This window comes from Curcuma longa, chromosome 15 (genome assembly GCF_044706935.1).
Source record: "Curcuma longa cultivar G26 ecotype Majalengka, Jawa Barat chromosome 15, ITB_CL_G26_1.1, whole genome shotgun sequence".
Lineage (NCBI taxonomy): Eukaryota > Viridiplantae > Streptophyta > Magnoliopsida > Zingiberales > Zingiberaceae > Curcuma > Curcuma longa.
Window position 1 is genome coordinate 7,201,647 of NC_133875.1, and position 16,813 is coordinate 7,218,459.

Sequence of the window (16,813 nt, forward strand, 5' to 3'; positions counted from 1 at the left end):
AGTCACTTCATTCGTACAAACTATACACACATGAATCTGATATCCTGTGCTAAGATGTACAATAGAAGAGTTTAGACGTTCGAATCACTTTCGAGCGCTTGAAACAGAAATAATAATATTTTTTAATTATTTTTATTTATAATTAAGTAATTTAAAATTTTCTCTATTTTGATATTTAAAAAATTAAATATGTTTCATAGTTAAATGCGGTTATGAAAATTTGAGGCGCTTAAAATTAATTTAATATGAATAGGCATTGTCGATTTTTTTAATATTTAAAAAATTAAATATATTTACTAATAAAATATAAAGATCTTTCAGAGCTTAATTTTTTATTTATTTTTTATTATAATTTCTTTTATTTTTTACTATTAAATTTAGTACCTATTAAATTATTTTTATTAATTTTTTTAATTTACTTCTATCCTTTCCTATCCAAAGCCCAGTGATGGATTAATCCATCATATGATCGGGGATGAGACGAGCCGATTCGTCATCTTGATGAATTAAAAAAATTTCAATTTAACTCAATATGGATTGTGAGTTAGAATTTTCCCCAACTACGGCGTATTTGTAAGAATTTTCCTCCAAATGGGGAACGTAATCAAAGGATGCTGAGCATCTGGATTGGCCGCCGTATGCGCTTCCCGATTTACTCTGGTGGTCGGTGGGAAACTTCCGTGGGACCGGGCCGACCACCTCCAGAGATGTGGCTACTGGGATTATCATTTTTGAATTAGACAAACTAACACATGAGCCTACTAAAAAAATAAAAATATATATAAAAGATACGAATTAGGTTAGTCTATCAAAAAAATAATATATATATATATATATATAATATTAAAAATTTAAATTTGATTGTGGATTAAAGAATTAATTAATTGTCCACGAGTCCATTAAAATTTTTACTTATATTTTAAATTTTTTTAAAAAAATTTAAACCTACAGGTCAATCCAAATCTACTGCGACTCAATCCATATGGATTGTGGACTCAAAGGGATCAACATATTTGGATTCATCATAAAATAAATTTATAAAATATTAATCTAACTCATTTAAATTATTTGATAGTGCGGATCAACCTAACAAGTCCAATTTAAATTGACGACGTACAAGGATGGAGCCACACAATTCTTACTCGGGCTTTCTCATTCAAAATTTATAAGATGAAAGAGAGGACAAATAAAAAAAATAATAATACTTTTTTATTATAGCTCAGGTAGTTTTTTCAATAAATTATTTTAGCCCGGGCACAGGTAACTTGGCTCCGCCATTCGTGTATAATCAATGAAACCTCATTCTCATTAAAAGTATATACAAATAAATTAAATAATATTTTCTTAATTATTTAAATACATTTCATAATTTTATAAGTAATGGCTGTTGGAGATTCACCACTTCAATTATATCAACGTGGACGATGATGACGTCCTAGCACTTGTTTTATCAGTTAAAAATTAATTATTTTCTAACCTACTCTTACTTTTATTTAACAAAAGATGATTATGTACACTCCAAACGTCTCTCACAGTTCATTTTCAAATTATGAAGAGAAAGGTAAATCATATAGGATTAACTTATAATCGACCGTTAAGTGATTAGGGATAGGAAAGAGTTTTTCTCCGATAGTATGTATTCATCGAAAATTAATCCCTTACATCATTATAATAAGTCTATCGTCCTCTAATCAATTGACACCCATGAAGATTATTTTCTAACTTACTCTTATACTATTTAAGAGAATAAGAGGGGTTACTTTGAATACAATAAAAAAACTATAGTCCACTGATCACATATAAACAAACTTATCACAATATAATCACATCAAAAGCAACATGATTCATAAAGCAACACATTGATTGGAAGCAAGTTACGTTCCAAATAGAAAGAAAGCCTTGGCATGGGACCCAAGTTACCAACAAGCTAAGTTGATTGATCACCTCCAATCCTGTTTCTTTCTTTCTTTCTTTCTTGTCTTGGGGCAATGGTGTCACGGTAGGACATTCAGGTTGTCACCTAAGCACCTGCGATTCGATCCCTAGCTATGGCATATTTGTAGGAATTTTCCTTCAAATGGGGAGCGCAATAAAAGGATGCTAGACGTTTGGGTTAGCCGCTGCGTACATTTCTCAATTTACTCTGGTGGCCAATGAGAAATTTTGAGATCGGACCGGATAGTCAATGGGACTAATTAGAATTTATTATATTTTTTTCTTTCTTTCTTTTCCCTGTCCTTCCCCTGCACTAGTACAAATACCCACTCAAACTCACCTCCATCCTTCATTCCACACTAGCTACAAATTACAAGCAGCCTTCAATTCCTTCCAAACTTATCCATGGCCTTCCCATGTCGTCCTAGTCCTTTTAATCCATCCTGTCTCCTGCCTCCGGATCCGCCACCGGCACCGCGCCGAAGTCCCCCGCCTCCCTCTCCAATTGTGACCCCACCGCCTCCGCCACCGAGCCGAAGTCCCCCGCCTCCGTCACCTTCAACTGCACCCCCACCACCCCCACCCTCGAGGCAACCACCACTGCCACCGACGCCTATTCGCCCGCCACCAGCCCCAGTAGCACCACTGGCTCCGCCTCCACCGAACCCAAGCAACAATGTCGTCATCGTGGTGGTCGTCTCCTTGGGCGGCCTCTTCTTCCTCGCGTTCCTTGCTGCCGCCATATTCTGTTTCCTGAAGAAGAAGAAGAGGAAGCAGAAGATGGCAGCGAAAGAAGAGTTAGTGGAGGTGGAGGATCATGTGCGCGTGCACGAGATGGTGGTTCCGGGACAGGACGGGCAGCAGCTGGAGGCTCTCATCGTCGACGAGGACGTCGTGGTCCGCGAGAGGTTGAAGAAAGGGGAGGCGACGAAGGCTTCGCGCGGGGCCTCTGTGGACCCGATTGCGGGCTCCACTGCCGGAACCAGTCGCCCGGCCAGTTAACAGAAAAAGGTCGACGGTGGGCCTACATCAAAGCTGTGTGCGATTGGTTGATTCTTCAATAACTTATATAATTGTGTGATTGGAATTTCATAAGAATAATTGTGTTTATATTGCTCGAGAATTGATTGTATTCATTTGGAAATAAAAATAATATTATTCATTTTAAATTTCTAACGGTGCATTACTATTCATTAATAATAAAAAAAATTAAATTAAAGGTATTTGGATAATTTCAATAAAAAATGAAATTCGTCATTTTAGCGATTTCATATGATTAGTCTTACGACTATATATAAGAAGATAAATCAAAAAATTATAATTGACCACTTGGATAACAATTGGGCAGTGTTATGTTCAATTGCTATCATTAGACATGAGGATCACAATTAGACCTTTTAATTTGAGGTCAAACACACTAATCCACATAGTTATGCGGTCAAATAGCATTTATTTTTTATATTTTTTCTAAACAACATTTTGGATTTTTTGCACTTGTATTTACTTCTATTTTTTTATATATTAAAAATTTGTTTGTAAATCAAATTACACTATAAAAACTACAATTTTATTTTATTTAATTTTTTTATTTTGAGACCTCCAAAAATAATAATTTTATTTTGATTTATCATAAAATGTTCGCAAATCAAACAAGTTGGTGTTATATAAATTAATAAAGCTACCCTATAATATTTTAGATTTTTCAAAAATGAAAAATATATTTTTTACTTAACTTTTATCATAAATTGATTTATAATTTAATTATTTTTATATTACTATTTTTTACCATACAATTATAAGAAAAGGTGAAATCTGACATTCCAATGATCTTACATGGTCGACTCCATAATCATTTATGAGGAAGTAAATCTCAGAACATTATAATTGATCATTATGAAAAGAATATTTTTTTTCTACTTTGTTAAGATTTGACCCTTGCTCATAGCAATATCTATAATTATTTTTATATTACTATTTTTTTTTATCATGTAAGCATATTTTATCAAAAGTAAATGTGATGCATTGATTATGATCGTGCAATTAAATATTATAAATATTTTTATTTCACCCCTAAAATTTTACTTTACGCATCTAAGTTTTTCAAACTTTATCTCTAAATGTTTTTAATGTGTGTTATTTTTAAAGAGAAACAATGCAATTTGCCTCAAAGTTTTCAATTTGTATATATGATATTATTTATTTAATTTTGTTAATCTGTATTTCTTTATTCCAACTCGATTTGCCCTTAAAACTTATCCTTTTTTACAAGGTTCTCCTAAAAAATATAAATTTTGATTATAAACATTATTATATTTTGTAATGTTTTCATTTTAAAAATATTTTTTCTTTATTTTTAGAAAATTAAGAGTATTTTATAAAAGAGAATCTATATTTTTCCTTTATTTTTTTCCCATTTACAAGGTATAATGATCTATGGATTAAAAAAAAATCATCTTATGATTTTTTTGCAAAAGAATTCATAGATTTTATAAATTGACCTTTTATTTTGATTATGTTTGTTATGTCTTAGTCTATGTTTTTTTTTGAGAAATAAAAATAAAAATGAAACGAAGTAAAGACAGAATTTTCTCTCTTGCATATCAGGTCATACAATACAACAATAATATATTACAACAACCATTCGTAAATAACAGTGCGGTAAAATAATCCACCAGCAATTTTCATTTAGTGTGCACAATGAAAAAATTACTTTACATGTAATAGAGCTTAGACCTAAATTTAAATTTTTTTTTAAAAAAATTATTTTTAAAGAAACTTATTTGAAATTAATATATTATTTATTTTTATACTCGAATAACCAATCAAAGGTCAACTCGTACGTGTCTGACAACGAGTAACGTTGTTTTTCGCATGCATAGCAACATGATAGGTGAATAATGATAGATCAGATAGACCACACACTAGAACCTCAACGATATAGGTCAACAACAAGAACTCACAACAAGGTATCATAGATCAATAACCAAATTAAGGTATCAACTAAAATAAGTTAGATAAAATATACCACAACAAGGTATCAATTATAAGTATCAAAGGTATCAACAACTAGTATCACAACAAGGTATCAACTATAAGTATAGTTAGGTATCAACAACTAGTACCACAACAAGGTATCAACTATAAGTATCAAGTCTAGGTATCAACAACTAGTACCACAACAAGGTATCAACTATGAGTATCAAGAAATAAGTATCCAGTATCAGATATCTAACAGAACTAGGGTCAAAGTATCCGGCTTCTAATAGAACTAGGGCCAAAGTATCAGGCTTCTAACAAAACTAAGGTCAAAGTATCAATAAGCTTCAATTCTAAGTATCAACAACTAATCATCAAGCAACGATAGCAACAAGATAATATCAGATCATACAAAGGTATAAGTTTTGTGATAATATTAACAGATGAATATCAACAAGAAATAAAAATAAAAATAAAAATGAAACGAAGTAAAGACAGAATTTTAACACATTAAATCTCAATAACGTAAATCCTAACCAAATTTTTTTCTTAAACTAGTTCCACACCACTACTAACTCCACCCATTTTTCATTTAGTGTGAAAAAATTACTTTACATGTAATAGAGCTTAAACCTAAACTTAAATTTTTTTAAAAAATTATTTTTAAAGAAACTGATTTGAAATTAATATATTATTTATTTTTATTGAATAAAATTATAAAATTATTTTTTTCAATTTTCTCTCTGAGAAAATAATTAGATAAAATATATTTTATGAATTTTTAGATTATTTATTATTTATTTATTTTTTTAGGAAATTGGAGCAAAGAAGTAAAGAATAATATTGTCATTAACAAAATTATAAATTTTATAAACTTGGTACTGCTACCTTACAAATGGCTTCACTCTACATTAACAATTCATTTCAGTAAAAAGATAGAATCTACCACTCCAGCGGTGTCACACAATCAACCTCATGACCATCTATGAGGAGGTAAATCAAAAAGCTACAGTTGACCATGACGGAGAAGAAGACATTATCTCAACTTTACTGTCTATTTAAATAAATCTATTTTATCGTAACCAATTCAATTATGTCTCGAGACATAGATTAACAACTCATGCCTACTGACCCATGCACTCCAAATTGGTATATCATACATGTTCTAAAATCTCAAGCTATAGCCCATTAAATAACAATGATTTCATAAATCGCTCATCTTCCACAAACAACTCACTGCATCCCACTTATTCAGTCACCGCTGGACAATATATCACACAGCCTCGATCGGGCAAACATTATTAGTCAGGAAGAGGGATATCAGCAAGGTCCTCCCTGTACGGCACCACTTCGGTGCCCCTATTGCCATCCGAGCTACGCACTCCGCTCTCCATCTCTACCTGTGAGGCATCGGACTTGTCCACAAATGTCAACGCGGTATCCCTTCGGATCGTCAAGTAGATGACGGCCAGTACGTAGGCCGCCATGAACGGGAACACGACGATGCCAACGAAGACTGTGGCAGCCTTCGGAAGGCTGCTATGGACGAGCCATTTCACGAAGCTCGTGCTCAGGAAGTAGATGTTGATTGCTATGATTCCAAAACCGAGGATCCACGAGACCACGATCACCTGCGTTATGCATATGTGAGTTTTGCTTTTAGAATGGATTATATATAGTTTGCTAGCTCTATGTGTTATCTTTCAGATAGACTCACATAAATTGAGTTCTTGTGAGGCCCCATCTTCGTGCTGCTGCTGCTGAACTTGAGAAGAGGGATGAGAGCAAAAGGCAGCTCAAAGGAGAGTATCATCTGCAGGATTTGATAGTCGGTCACACTTGATCATTCGGTTTCAGATGAGCATGACACGCAGAATGGAAAAAGAGAATGTTTTTTTTTCGTACCGATGCGATAATTATAAGCCTTCCTGCTCCAGCAGAACCTCCTATAATCGCGACGATGAGGCTTGGACCGATCGCGATGCATCGAGTCATCAGGTTCTGAACCCACATCCTCATCTTGATGTCTAAGAAGCCCTGCATTTACAGTGTTGAAGGTGAATGAGAAACAAAATTTCTTTAAAAAGGCATTGATCTTGGCCATCCGAGTTATACCTGCATGATATATTGGCCGGCGTATGTGCCTGTTATTGTAGAGCTTTGTCCAGAGGCCAGCAATGCAATCCCATAGACTATTGAGCTGGATTTTCCCAGGACATTCTGAGTACAGATGTTTAAGAAGCAGCACATGGTTAGTGTGACCCTCCTGTGATCTTGAAAAAGTTTAGAATTTTTATGGGACGACAAAAGACCTTGAGCAAGAATGATGCTGAATTGAGAGTTAGATCATCGCATCTATCAGCATCATCAGCAGAGAGGTTATCAGCAGAACAGACAGACCCAGAGACAGAAACCACAGCAATGTTTATCAGCAATGCAACAAACAGCGCGAAGCCGCTCTCGAGGAAGAAGAATCTGCACGCATCCTACAGGAGGGAGATGAAACATAAGAGCCTAACAGGCGTCGTCACACCATTAAGCAGTATATTTCCTACATTGACGCCTTTGACAGAGGGGGGAGTCTTCCTTGAGAGCACCAAAGCTGAATGCAGGAACAGATTGTGCCTACATGAATCAAGAAGATATATATACTTCTTCAGTGCAATTCAATGCAGGAAGCATTCCGAGATGGATCGACTACTTACGGCATGACGAGGGCGCCCAGGAGAGCTATCGCATCACTGGTAGCACTGTCTCCGCTTAGCCGAGGCACAAAGAGCCCCTTCATCACCTCAGCAGCTGGGGGTTTTACATAGCTCAGCTCTCCAAAGTAGCAGGCGGCCAAGATTAACACCAGCATAGCTATTAGAAGCTCAAGCTTCCGGACCTGCAAGCTATTAGTCAGATTTGACACAAAATTTTCTTCAGAAAGATTATAATTTAGTTTGAGTTTCAATATTACTCCATATCTCTGAAGGCCAAGGAGCAACAGAGTGCTCAGCCCTGTGATAAGCACACCTGCCCACAGTGGGATATGGAACAAGATGTTGAGCGCAAAGGCAGTTCCTATCACTGCATAAAAAAGAAACCATTATGAATTAATTAAACATCATTAAAGAAGAATTAAACTCGAGGAAAAACCTTCAGGTATATCAGCAGCAATCACAGCTAACTCTGCCACCACCCAAAGACAGTACTTAACGTACTTGGGGTATTCTGCTTTGCACAGCTCCGCAAGGTGTTTTCCTTTTGTAATTATCATACATAAGAATTAGTAAACTAAAGTTTTAATAACTAATCAACTTTAAACTGTTCTTGAAAGTTACCATATACCTGTAGACACGCCGAGATTCGCGGATAATGATTGTATAATCAGTGCGAAAACGAGACCAAGCAGTATCACCCACAATAGCTGTTTCCATAATTTTGATATAAGAATCAGTCAGTTGAACTGAGTGAGATACAACATGCAAAAAAAACGAAGTCATGATTATCTACCTCGTACTTGTGATTAGCTCCTGCTTGTAGGTCGGTTTCCACTGCCAAAAAATCCACGTAAAATTCACATGAAACTTTCAACTAGTCAACTACTAACCACACAAGATTTAGGAACAGTAAGAGGATTGTCATACAGTTCCCAGGATCAAGGTAAGCCATCGACACCAGGAATCCGGGTCCAACGTGAGCAAGGAACCTCTTCCATCCAGATTTCTGTACTCATGAAGAAGAAGGAATTCATTCATAAGACACGCAGAGAGTGAAGAAGAAGAAGGGAATTCATTCATAAGTCGATATGTATGTGACCTGGTGTTGCTGCTGCTCATCAACTTGCTTGCATGGCCCCTCCTTGTTCACGTTAACGCTTTCACCTTCCTCTTCTTCAACACATGCAACTCTGTTACTGCCTCTCTCACGAGCACTCTCTCTTGTGATCTCTCTCGCTGCTTCCATGGACACTGATCAATGCCTTCCTACACCAGTAAGCCACCTCCTGTCAGCTGATTTATAGACCTCGTCCGGCTGATTAAAATAACCATATGGCCAGAACTATCTTGCTTCCCTCCCATTTGGAGTGCTATGAGACATCGCAGGGTAGTCCAGTGCAGTGCCATCTGAAGTCAAATATTAGGTTGGGAGAGAGCAGTTGGCTGCTTGCCAAATATATATAATAATCATATATAGATACTCAAAATAATCAAAGGTATTCGTCCATTAGATTGTGATTTAGGTGCTGGCATGGTCTAGCAATGCCAAAAGTGGTTGGTTGGATCATAAAATATCAGTGAAACAAGCTGGGAACCAGAACCTTGCCATTCTGTTGGTTGTCCCATTGTTATTGTAAGAGAAAAATAGAATAGGTAGCAAGAGCTCGATAACTTAGGCCAAAGGGCAAAGTAAGTGAGATGTGTAGGAAATCAATAAACTGAATGGATGTAGAAAGAGTGAAAGCTTGATGCTACCTACCACAGCAGAAGTAGATGCTGTGAAGGAATGGCAGCATTCCATCAGATATATGAAGCTTTGCTCCAACCTCTTCTTATCATTTTGATTGGATTCGTAAGGAAGAACAAAGCTTCCATTGAAATAGTTAACCCAAAGCTCCTTCCTTACTTATTAGTCCGGAAAAACCATTAATATTAATTGTTCTTAAATTTTCGACTAAATGAGAATCTAGCTTAGAAACAATATAATAATGGTATCTACCGTCTGTGATCAATTGCAATATCTAAAAGTTGGAACGGTAATCTTTAATTTTGGGGATAGCTAGAGAGTTTTATTAGGATAAATTTTAAAAAATGTTAATTAGAATTTTTTATTAGATAAACTAAAAGGTTACTTAGTCTTTTAGGAAATATATATTAGGGGTTAGATTGAATTAATCATGTTAGGTTTATATTAGGTCATCATGTTGTCAATGTATAAAAATAGGTATTTTTTAAAAATTATAATAAGAATTATGGGTGATTACAAATATAATCAAATACTTTTATAGATTATTATTTTTTATAATAAAGCAGTTACGTTCTTCTTTCAACTTCGTCATTCAAATCTACATACACATGTTAAATACATAATATTGGAAAAAAAATTAGGGATTAGATTTAATCATGTTAGGTTTAGATTAGGTCATCATGTTGTCAATTTATAAAAATAGTTTTTTTAAATTATACGACAATTTCTCAAACCGCATAAGTGGTTTTGCATTTTACCCAAATCGTGTAGATGGTTTTGAGATTGTCCAAATCGTGTAGCCTCGTGTGAGTTCATTTCCCATTTTACTATTGATCCCGTTGACATGACCATCTACCATCTTTGCGGAATCTTGTGTAGATTTTGAAGATCATTCCATCAATGTTAGAAAGGGTTTGCGGCTATTTGCCCCAAACTGGCAGTCAAAGGTTGACCATCGAAACTACACCGAAATTATGATTGTCGGTGATAGTTAAAAAGCCCTGAAAAATGATCGCGACAAGTGTTGTTGTGTATTTCCTGATATTAGAGTTTTCTCTTGAATTAATCGTTGTCGATTGTCGGCTAATACCGAAGACGGTAATACGACTCGTGGCTTTGGAAGTCGTCCAGATGAGAGCTTGACGTGGATCACCAATAGAGGTGGAATTTCATGCTTGATTGATGCCATTCTTGCTGAGCGTCATATGCTAGATATGCGTAAAATATTTATTATTCTAAAAAATTTTAAATTTCAATCATGTTTTGTACCTATTGTATTTAAATTTGTATGCGTGTGTTGTGAGTGTTGTAATAATTAAGTTTAATTATTTTATTTTTGCTGCACACGATTGTGAAATATGTAAACACGCACAATGCACCGGGTCAATCCCAACATATTGTGCTCTTGTATATCAAATGATATCAATATAGTGTGATTGAACTTTTTGTATATCAAATGATGTATTAATTGTTGTGCTCTTATGGTGTGTTATTTTATAAATTATCTTGGTCTAAAATATTATTGTTGTAAGATTGTTATTGTTGCTGTTGTAGTATACATTATTATCATTGTGGTACTAGTAGTTGCTTTGTCAAAAATTCAGAGAACATGACAAACACTTATAGAACATGATTGGCACGACTGTGGCCAATGCTCTCGAGAAGAACACCACTGGTTGTAACTGCTATGGCTCTATAACTACTACAATATCAAGTCTGTATTGTAGCACTTACGGTTCAGTAGCTGCTACAACATGATTGAACAAGTCAAGTTTGCATTGTAGCAGCTACAATACAGTAGCTGCTAATATGTCAAGTCTATGTTGTAGCAATTTACGCATGCAAGAAATTGATAACAGTGACGAGCAAAGATTAAGTACGAACTTAGGAATTTGGACATGAGCAACTAAAAAATTATGACTCTTATTTCAAATCTCTCATTTCTAGAAAGCCTCTACAGGTGGAGAAACCTCAAAAAGAATAAAAATAAGTTAAAGCACAAAATATACAAAAATTAGTATGGCAATGAAAAGAATGAAAGAGTTACAAGCTTTAAGGATGCCAATCGAAGTTAAAGCTCAGGGTTGCAACGTGTCATTGTAGCAAAGCACGGTGAACACAATGTGCACTAAAAAAGTAGCAGCGAGATTGAGAGTTCTTTAAAAAGCTCTATTTTGAGACTCCTTATATAGAACTTTTGTCGACGCTGATGTGGCATGCTCCCGATCAACTAGAACTTCTCCGATTTCCTAGAAGTTGCTAACGTGGTTGCAACATTTATCTAATAAATAACATCGTTTGCGATCTTTGGTCAACTGGACACCCTTCGATTGCTTAGAGCTTGGTCAAATTTTATCTTGACTGTCTCGTTCGAATCACTAGATCTCTTCACTATGGTCGCTTGAAAGCATCTCCGGTTGCTCGGAAGCTGTGGTCGCCTTACTCCTCGCTCCGGTTGTTTGGTACATCCCGACTCTATCAGTCGAGAGTTATCCCTAGTTGGTCGCTCGAACTCTCTTCCAATCTCCTATAATCGTCAAACTTTATTTCTTTGCATTTATTACACGTAATGAGTAGGATATATAATTTAAAGTTACTTGCATTTACCTTAGCTAGATGTTTAATTCCCAGCTAACTCATCTAATTTTAGTACCAAGATTTATCTCTCAATGATTCCACTTGGACTTGATTTACATAGTTCCCAACTACGATTTTCTTTCTTAGTTCCCAATCAAGACTTCTACTGCCTGATTTCCAACTAGAACTTGTACTGCCTAACCCTGCTAGGTCTTAGTTTCTGTCGCAATCAAAACTTTATTTGCCTAGTTCCACTAGGATTTAGCCAATGTCTAATTTTCAACCAGGATTTCACCATCTGTCAAGTAACCTACTCCTGCACACTTGACATAAATTCATTAGAACTCACCAAATCTAACTTTAACCTTAGTCAGACATCAAAATTTTGAATTCAATATGGTACTTCCGGAACTAACATAATGTTGGTTCTCTCTTTTAATATCTTATAGTCCTCCTTGATTCAAAGTTAGACGATTAGGTCCTCTAGTCCTAACTCTTTGCTTTTATGTGTGAGATAATTTTTTAATTTTATCTTAGCACCCTCTATTTATGTTTTTCATCTGATGACCTTATAAAGCCTTGGTCATCATCTACGCACTATGCATGTTGTATAGACCATTATCCATCCCTTTAAGGATATAGTTCTTGCATAAAATCTCTCTTTTTCATGCGATCAACACTTCTTTTGCTTCAGGATCTTCGAATGTGTAGGGGGCTTCTTTTGATAAAACCCTACTAAGGCTTAATTTCGTCAAGGAAAGCAATATCCTTGTAGTCATTATTTGAAGTTAGTTTTGAAGAATTTCTCTAATTTTTCTTCATCAAAAGTGAGACCGTGGTTGTCATAACTGTGAATATCATCTTAAAATTGTTGGAAGAGATATATCAAAATTGATCCAAATGATTCAGGTCTCATCAATAAGCACGTTATAAGTCAATTAAAAAAAAAAGATAAATCCCAGTCAGTCTCATGGACTCAATCCCTGGGGGGTGGTCGGTCCGGTCCCACGGAAGTTTTCCACCGATCACCAGGGTAAATCGGGAAGCGCATATGGCGAAACTAATGCATTGGCATGATGATAAGGATTATGTATCTTTAAAAATTTTTAAGACACCCCTTTAGTTATTGAGTTATTGAGGTGCCCTTTAGTGGATTGACTCACCTCTTTGTGACAATCATCACCAATAATTATATCGTCAATCATTTAGATATCCATTTAGGTTTGATGGGCGTACCCCTTACGGTATAACAACCACTTCTAAGTTGCCAAACACACTCTTTCGAACTATCTTATACCTTAGATAAGAGATTTTAAAGTCGAGATGAACAATTGAATTCTTTCCTTTAATTAAGATAACATGTCATGCCTAAGTGCTTATGATTTATATTATCTCTACCAAGTTGTTCCACATATCAACATGGTAAAAAAAACTACTTAACTGCTTTCCTACATGTAATGGCGAGTTATGCTATTTAAGTTGCCACATGATAGAGGGCCGATGTGCACATTGACGTGGTTGGGTGTATGCTTATAAATGAACCAAATGTTCGTAAGAAAATTTAATTTTCGATCTGATAAAAATTTATGTATGTTCATTCAATACATATACAAAGTCAATTAAATAAAAATATTTGAATAAATCATTAAATTAAATGAATAAATTTGAACACGTATATATTTAGAATGCCAATGTTCATTAATAAAGATTGTGAACTATTATAGTTCACGAGCAATGTTCTTAAACAATTTCCACAATAAAATTTATGAACTATGTTCATCAATAAAATTCTTAGCAAACTTGTGAATAAACAAAGAAACTTATAAACTAAACAAATAAGCTTATAATATCAAACTTGTTAACCAACTAAATAAGTTTAAAAATATAAAAGTTTAAATAAGTTCAAATTGAGAGTTGATAACACTTAACAACAAACTTAATCAAACACAAATTCATAAGAAAGAAATCAAGTCAAACTTAATAATTATTTAACGTACAGTTTAATTGATTTTAAGTTTGGTTTAACTTAATTTGATTACTTTATTAAAGAAAAGATGCTTGAATAATATAAAACTTAACTCTACTTGACACAGGTACATTCTAATTTGAGTGTTGTAGTTGACACGTGTATTGAGGCCCAGGCCACATGTTGATCGAGGAACCATGTGTTGGTCAAGGATCCACAACGACAACACTTCAGCAAAAGATGGAATCTTCTACCTCAACGGTCCTACATGATCGGTCTCACGACCATCTGTGAGAAGGTAAATCGGAAAGTTGCAACTGACCACTACGGGAGGGAGGAGCATTGCCTTGGTTTCGTCAAGATTCAATCCTTACCTACGTCAATAAGTCTGTTCTATAATAATCAACTCAATTATATATGCCCTGACGGCCATGATGACAACACAAAACTTCATCATTGGCGAGAAGTAGCCGCCAAAGTCCCCACTTAATTAATTGTATCCAGATTTTAATTAATGAGACTATTTCCCAAGTCAAACAACCTTAATACTTCTACAAGAATGTTAATAGTCATTCGTTCTCCTCTGAATCATGCTGCTTTAATTTTCAAATTAATATCTTTATCTGATCAAACTGATCGATCTAACTCTAGCTTCCTCTCTCATTAATCACTCGATAAATTAATTTACTATAACACTAGAGTACTTGTTTGCTATCCATAACTATCAACCTCGTTAATTAGTTCTTATCAGCCACCTGTTTTCTCTTAAACCATCAATCCTTGAACGATGACATGCCTGCAGCATTAAACATACGTGCAATGTACAGTTTAGCTGATGTCTCCTGTTTAATTAATCTAAAAGATTAACTAGTTCAACCTAATCACATTTCCTTGTTAATTAATTAATTTAGTTAATTAAACTGTTTAATCTAACAAGACAATTGGAGTAAGCAGTGATGCATGGGAGATAAAAGAAGGGCAAGTGATGCGTCAGCTACTGTTTGCATGTGGTGAGTGAGCTGCACTGAATTATAGAGATGGTGATAGTCGTCGTTAATTAAGTCCAGATAAAGATTTCAGACTATGTAACGTGGCAGACTCAGCTCAAGTGAACGGAGTTGAAGATTCCAAAATTTGACATTATTTTTTAATTTTAATATAGAAAAAGAAATAAAAAAATCGGAGGATAATTAAATTATATATGGAGATTAATGTATATATATTGTTTTCAATTTTAATTAATTATACTATATGAATTAGTGTAGAGTTGAAGTTTGTTGGTTTGATCTTTATATATCATCCTTAAGTTTCGCTATCATTCTCATAGATGGCTCTTTCCATGGTTGCATTGTTTTGTTTTATAATTATCATTGTTCCTAAATAAAACACCATCATTATATTTATTGATTTTAGTGGTTATTGCATGTTGTTCATATGCAATATGAATTTGGTAATAACATGTTCACATTTTCTCGTGTGCAAAAAAGAATTAAATTAGTTTTTTTTAAAAATAATTGTTATGTATATATCAATATGCGTGCTAAAATATATAGATGTCTAAATTTTTATGATAAAATAGTTCTAATATATTTGTTGATTGGTTAGAAATTAATATTAAAAATTCTTTGACCAACATATTATGACTTTCACTCCAACGGTTCCACATGGTCAATCTAAGATTGAGTTTGTCCTCATCTGAATATAGGTTACTCAATCTCTCATCTTACTAGCTTACCTTATGCATATGCTTCCTCTAGTTTCTTGTCTCTTGGATGCTCACTCCTTGTGTCATCATTCTCACTCCATCGAAGTATTCTTCCGTGACTTCTCATACTTCGAATACATCGAGCCCGTCAACTCCCTCCTCATGTCATCTTTTCTGCTTGTTTGCGTTTTCTGCTGAGGTCTAGTCCTCTCTAATACTCCTTATCCTTTCTGATATCTCGAGTGTCTCATACCATCTTTCACCGTACTCCAATAGATCCTCAGCCATCGACTACTTATATATTCTTCTAAGTCTCTGTACACTTAGACACACATATAAGAAACACAGGCAAGGCCTAATTTAACCTTATTTGACAACACATCAAAATACTCGTGGCTTTACCACCCTGGGGTTCTAACAAGTGTGACTATAATTAAAAAAAACTTGTTGTGATCCCAACCAAGGTCACAAAATAAACTAACAATGTAAATAATAAAAATAAAAGCACACACATATTACACAGTGACACAAATGATCTAACATGGTTCGACAAACCCCAATCTCATAATCCATGGCCTATGATCATTTAGGTGTATTGCTTTTGGAATCCTCTATCTTTCTCTTTTGCAATAAGATGTCAAAAGTGGAGAAATTTCTTATAAGTTTGTCAATAGGAGCACGAGGCATACAATAGAATACAAGATAGCACAAGATAGATATATTGTTGTTGTTTGTGTCTTCTGAACCTCTTTTAAAACTTCTTCCCATGAAATGCTTAGTTGACATAATCTTGGTAATGTGGCACCAATTAATAGACTAATATGATTGATTTTCAGGTACGACTCATGACCAATTCCTATGATAATTGTTTTATCCAAGGTTCATCATTCGACTAAAATTTAACCATCAATCAATTGGCCTCGACTGAATTATCTCACAGCTAGCTATTGATTCCTTTGTTTCCTTGGATAACACCTACGACTACTCCAATAGCAACACGATGCAAAATATTTCTTAGTCAACTACATCAATCTATTAGGTTATCGATCAGTCGATCATATCGACTACATAAATAAAAACAAAGTCCTGATAAGTTTCATAGTCGACTTTCCACAGCTAAAACCTTCGAATGCTCTAATTCAGTAGCCTATTCATGTGGCTCCCTTGTCGATTGCATTTGTTGCATTCCCTAACATTCTTGT

The 16,813-nt window shown here is 34.6% G+C and overlaps 2 protein-coding genes across 2 annotated transcripts; one reads left to right on the forward strand and one right to left on the reverse strand.

Moving 5' to 3' along the window:
• Positions 1-2,340: 2,340 nt before the first annotated feature.
• Positions 2,341-2,937, forward strand: LOC141845932 (uncharacterized). The gene has a single exon (XM_074733928.1). The coding sequence runs from the start codon at positions 2,341-2,343 to the stop codon at positions 2,935-2,937; it is 597 nt and encodes a 198-aa protein (XP_074590029.1).
• A 3,221-nt stretch (positions 2,938-6,158) lies between these two features.
• LOC141846043 (metal transporter Nramp5-like) lies at positions 6,159-8,862 on the reverse strand. Its single transcript, XM_074734030.1, has 13 exons — positions 8,716-8,862; positions 8,544-8,622; positions 8,410-8,450; positions 8,245-8,323; positions 8,053-8,157; positions 7,874-7,983; positions 7,617-7,798; positions 7,467-7,536; positions 7,224-7,397; positions 7,027-7,131; positions 6,817-6,948; positions 6,629-6,724; positions 6,159-6,542 (listed from the first exon to the last, which is right to left on the reverse strand). Exons 1-13 carry the CDS (start codon positions 8,860-8,862, stop codon positions 6,213-6,215), a joined length of 1,650 nt encoding a protein of 549 aa, XP_074590131.1. The 3' UTR covers positions 6,159-6,212.
• Positions 8,863-16,813: the final 7,951 nt, after the last annotated feature.

Excerpts from the sequence above, each read along its gene's own strand:
- LOC141846043 (XM_074734030.1), bottom strand. The coding sequence starts at position 8,862 with ATGGAAGCAGCGAGAGAGATCACAAGAGAGAGTGCTCGTGAGAGAGGC. Across the intron at positions 7,537-7,616 it reads CTGGGCGCCCTCGTCATGCC|GCACAATCTGTTCCTGCATT; the intron begins GTAAGTAGTCGA and ends TGATTCATGTAG. Across the intron at positions 7,398-7,466 it reads CCTCTGTCAAAGGCGTCAAT|GATGCGTGCAGATTCTTCTT; the intron begins GTAGGAAATATA and ends TCCCTCCTGTAG.
- LOC141845932 (XM_074733928.1), top strand. The coding sequence starts at position 2,341 with ATGGCCTTCCCATGTCGTCCTAGTCCTTTTAATCCATCCTGTCTCCTG.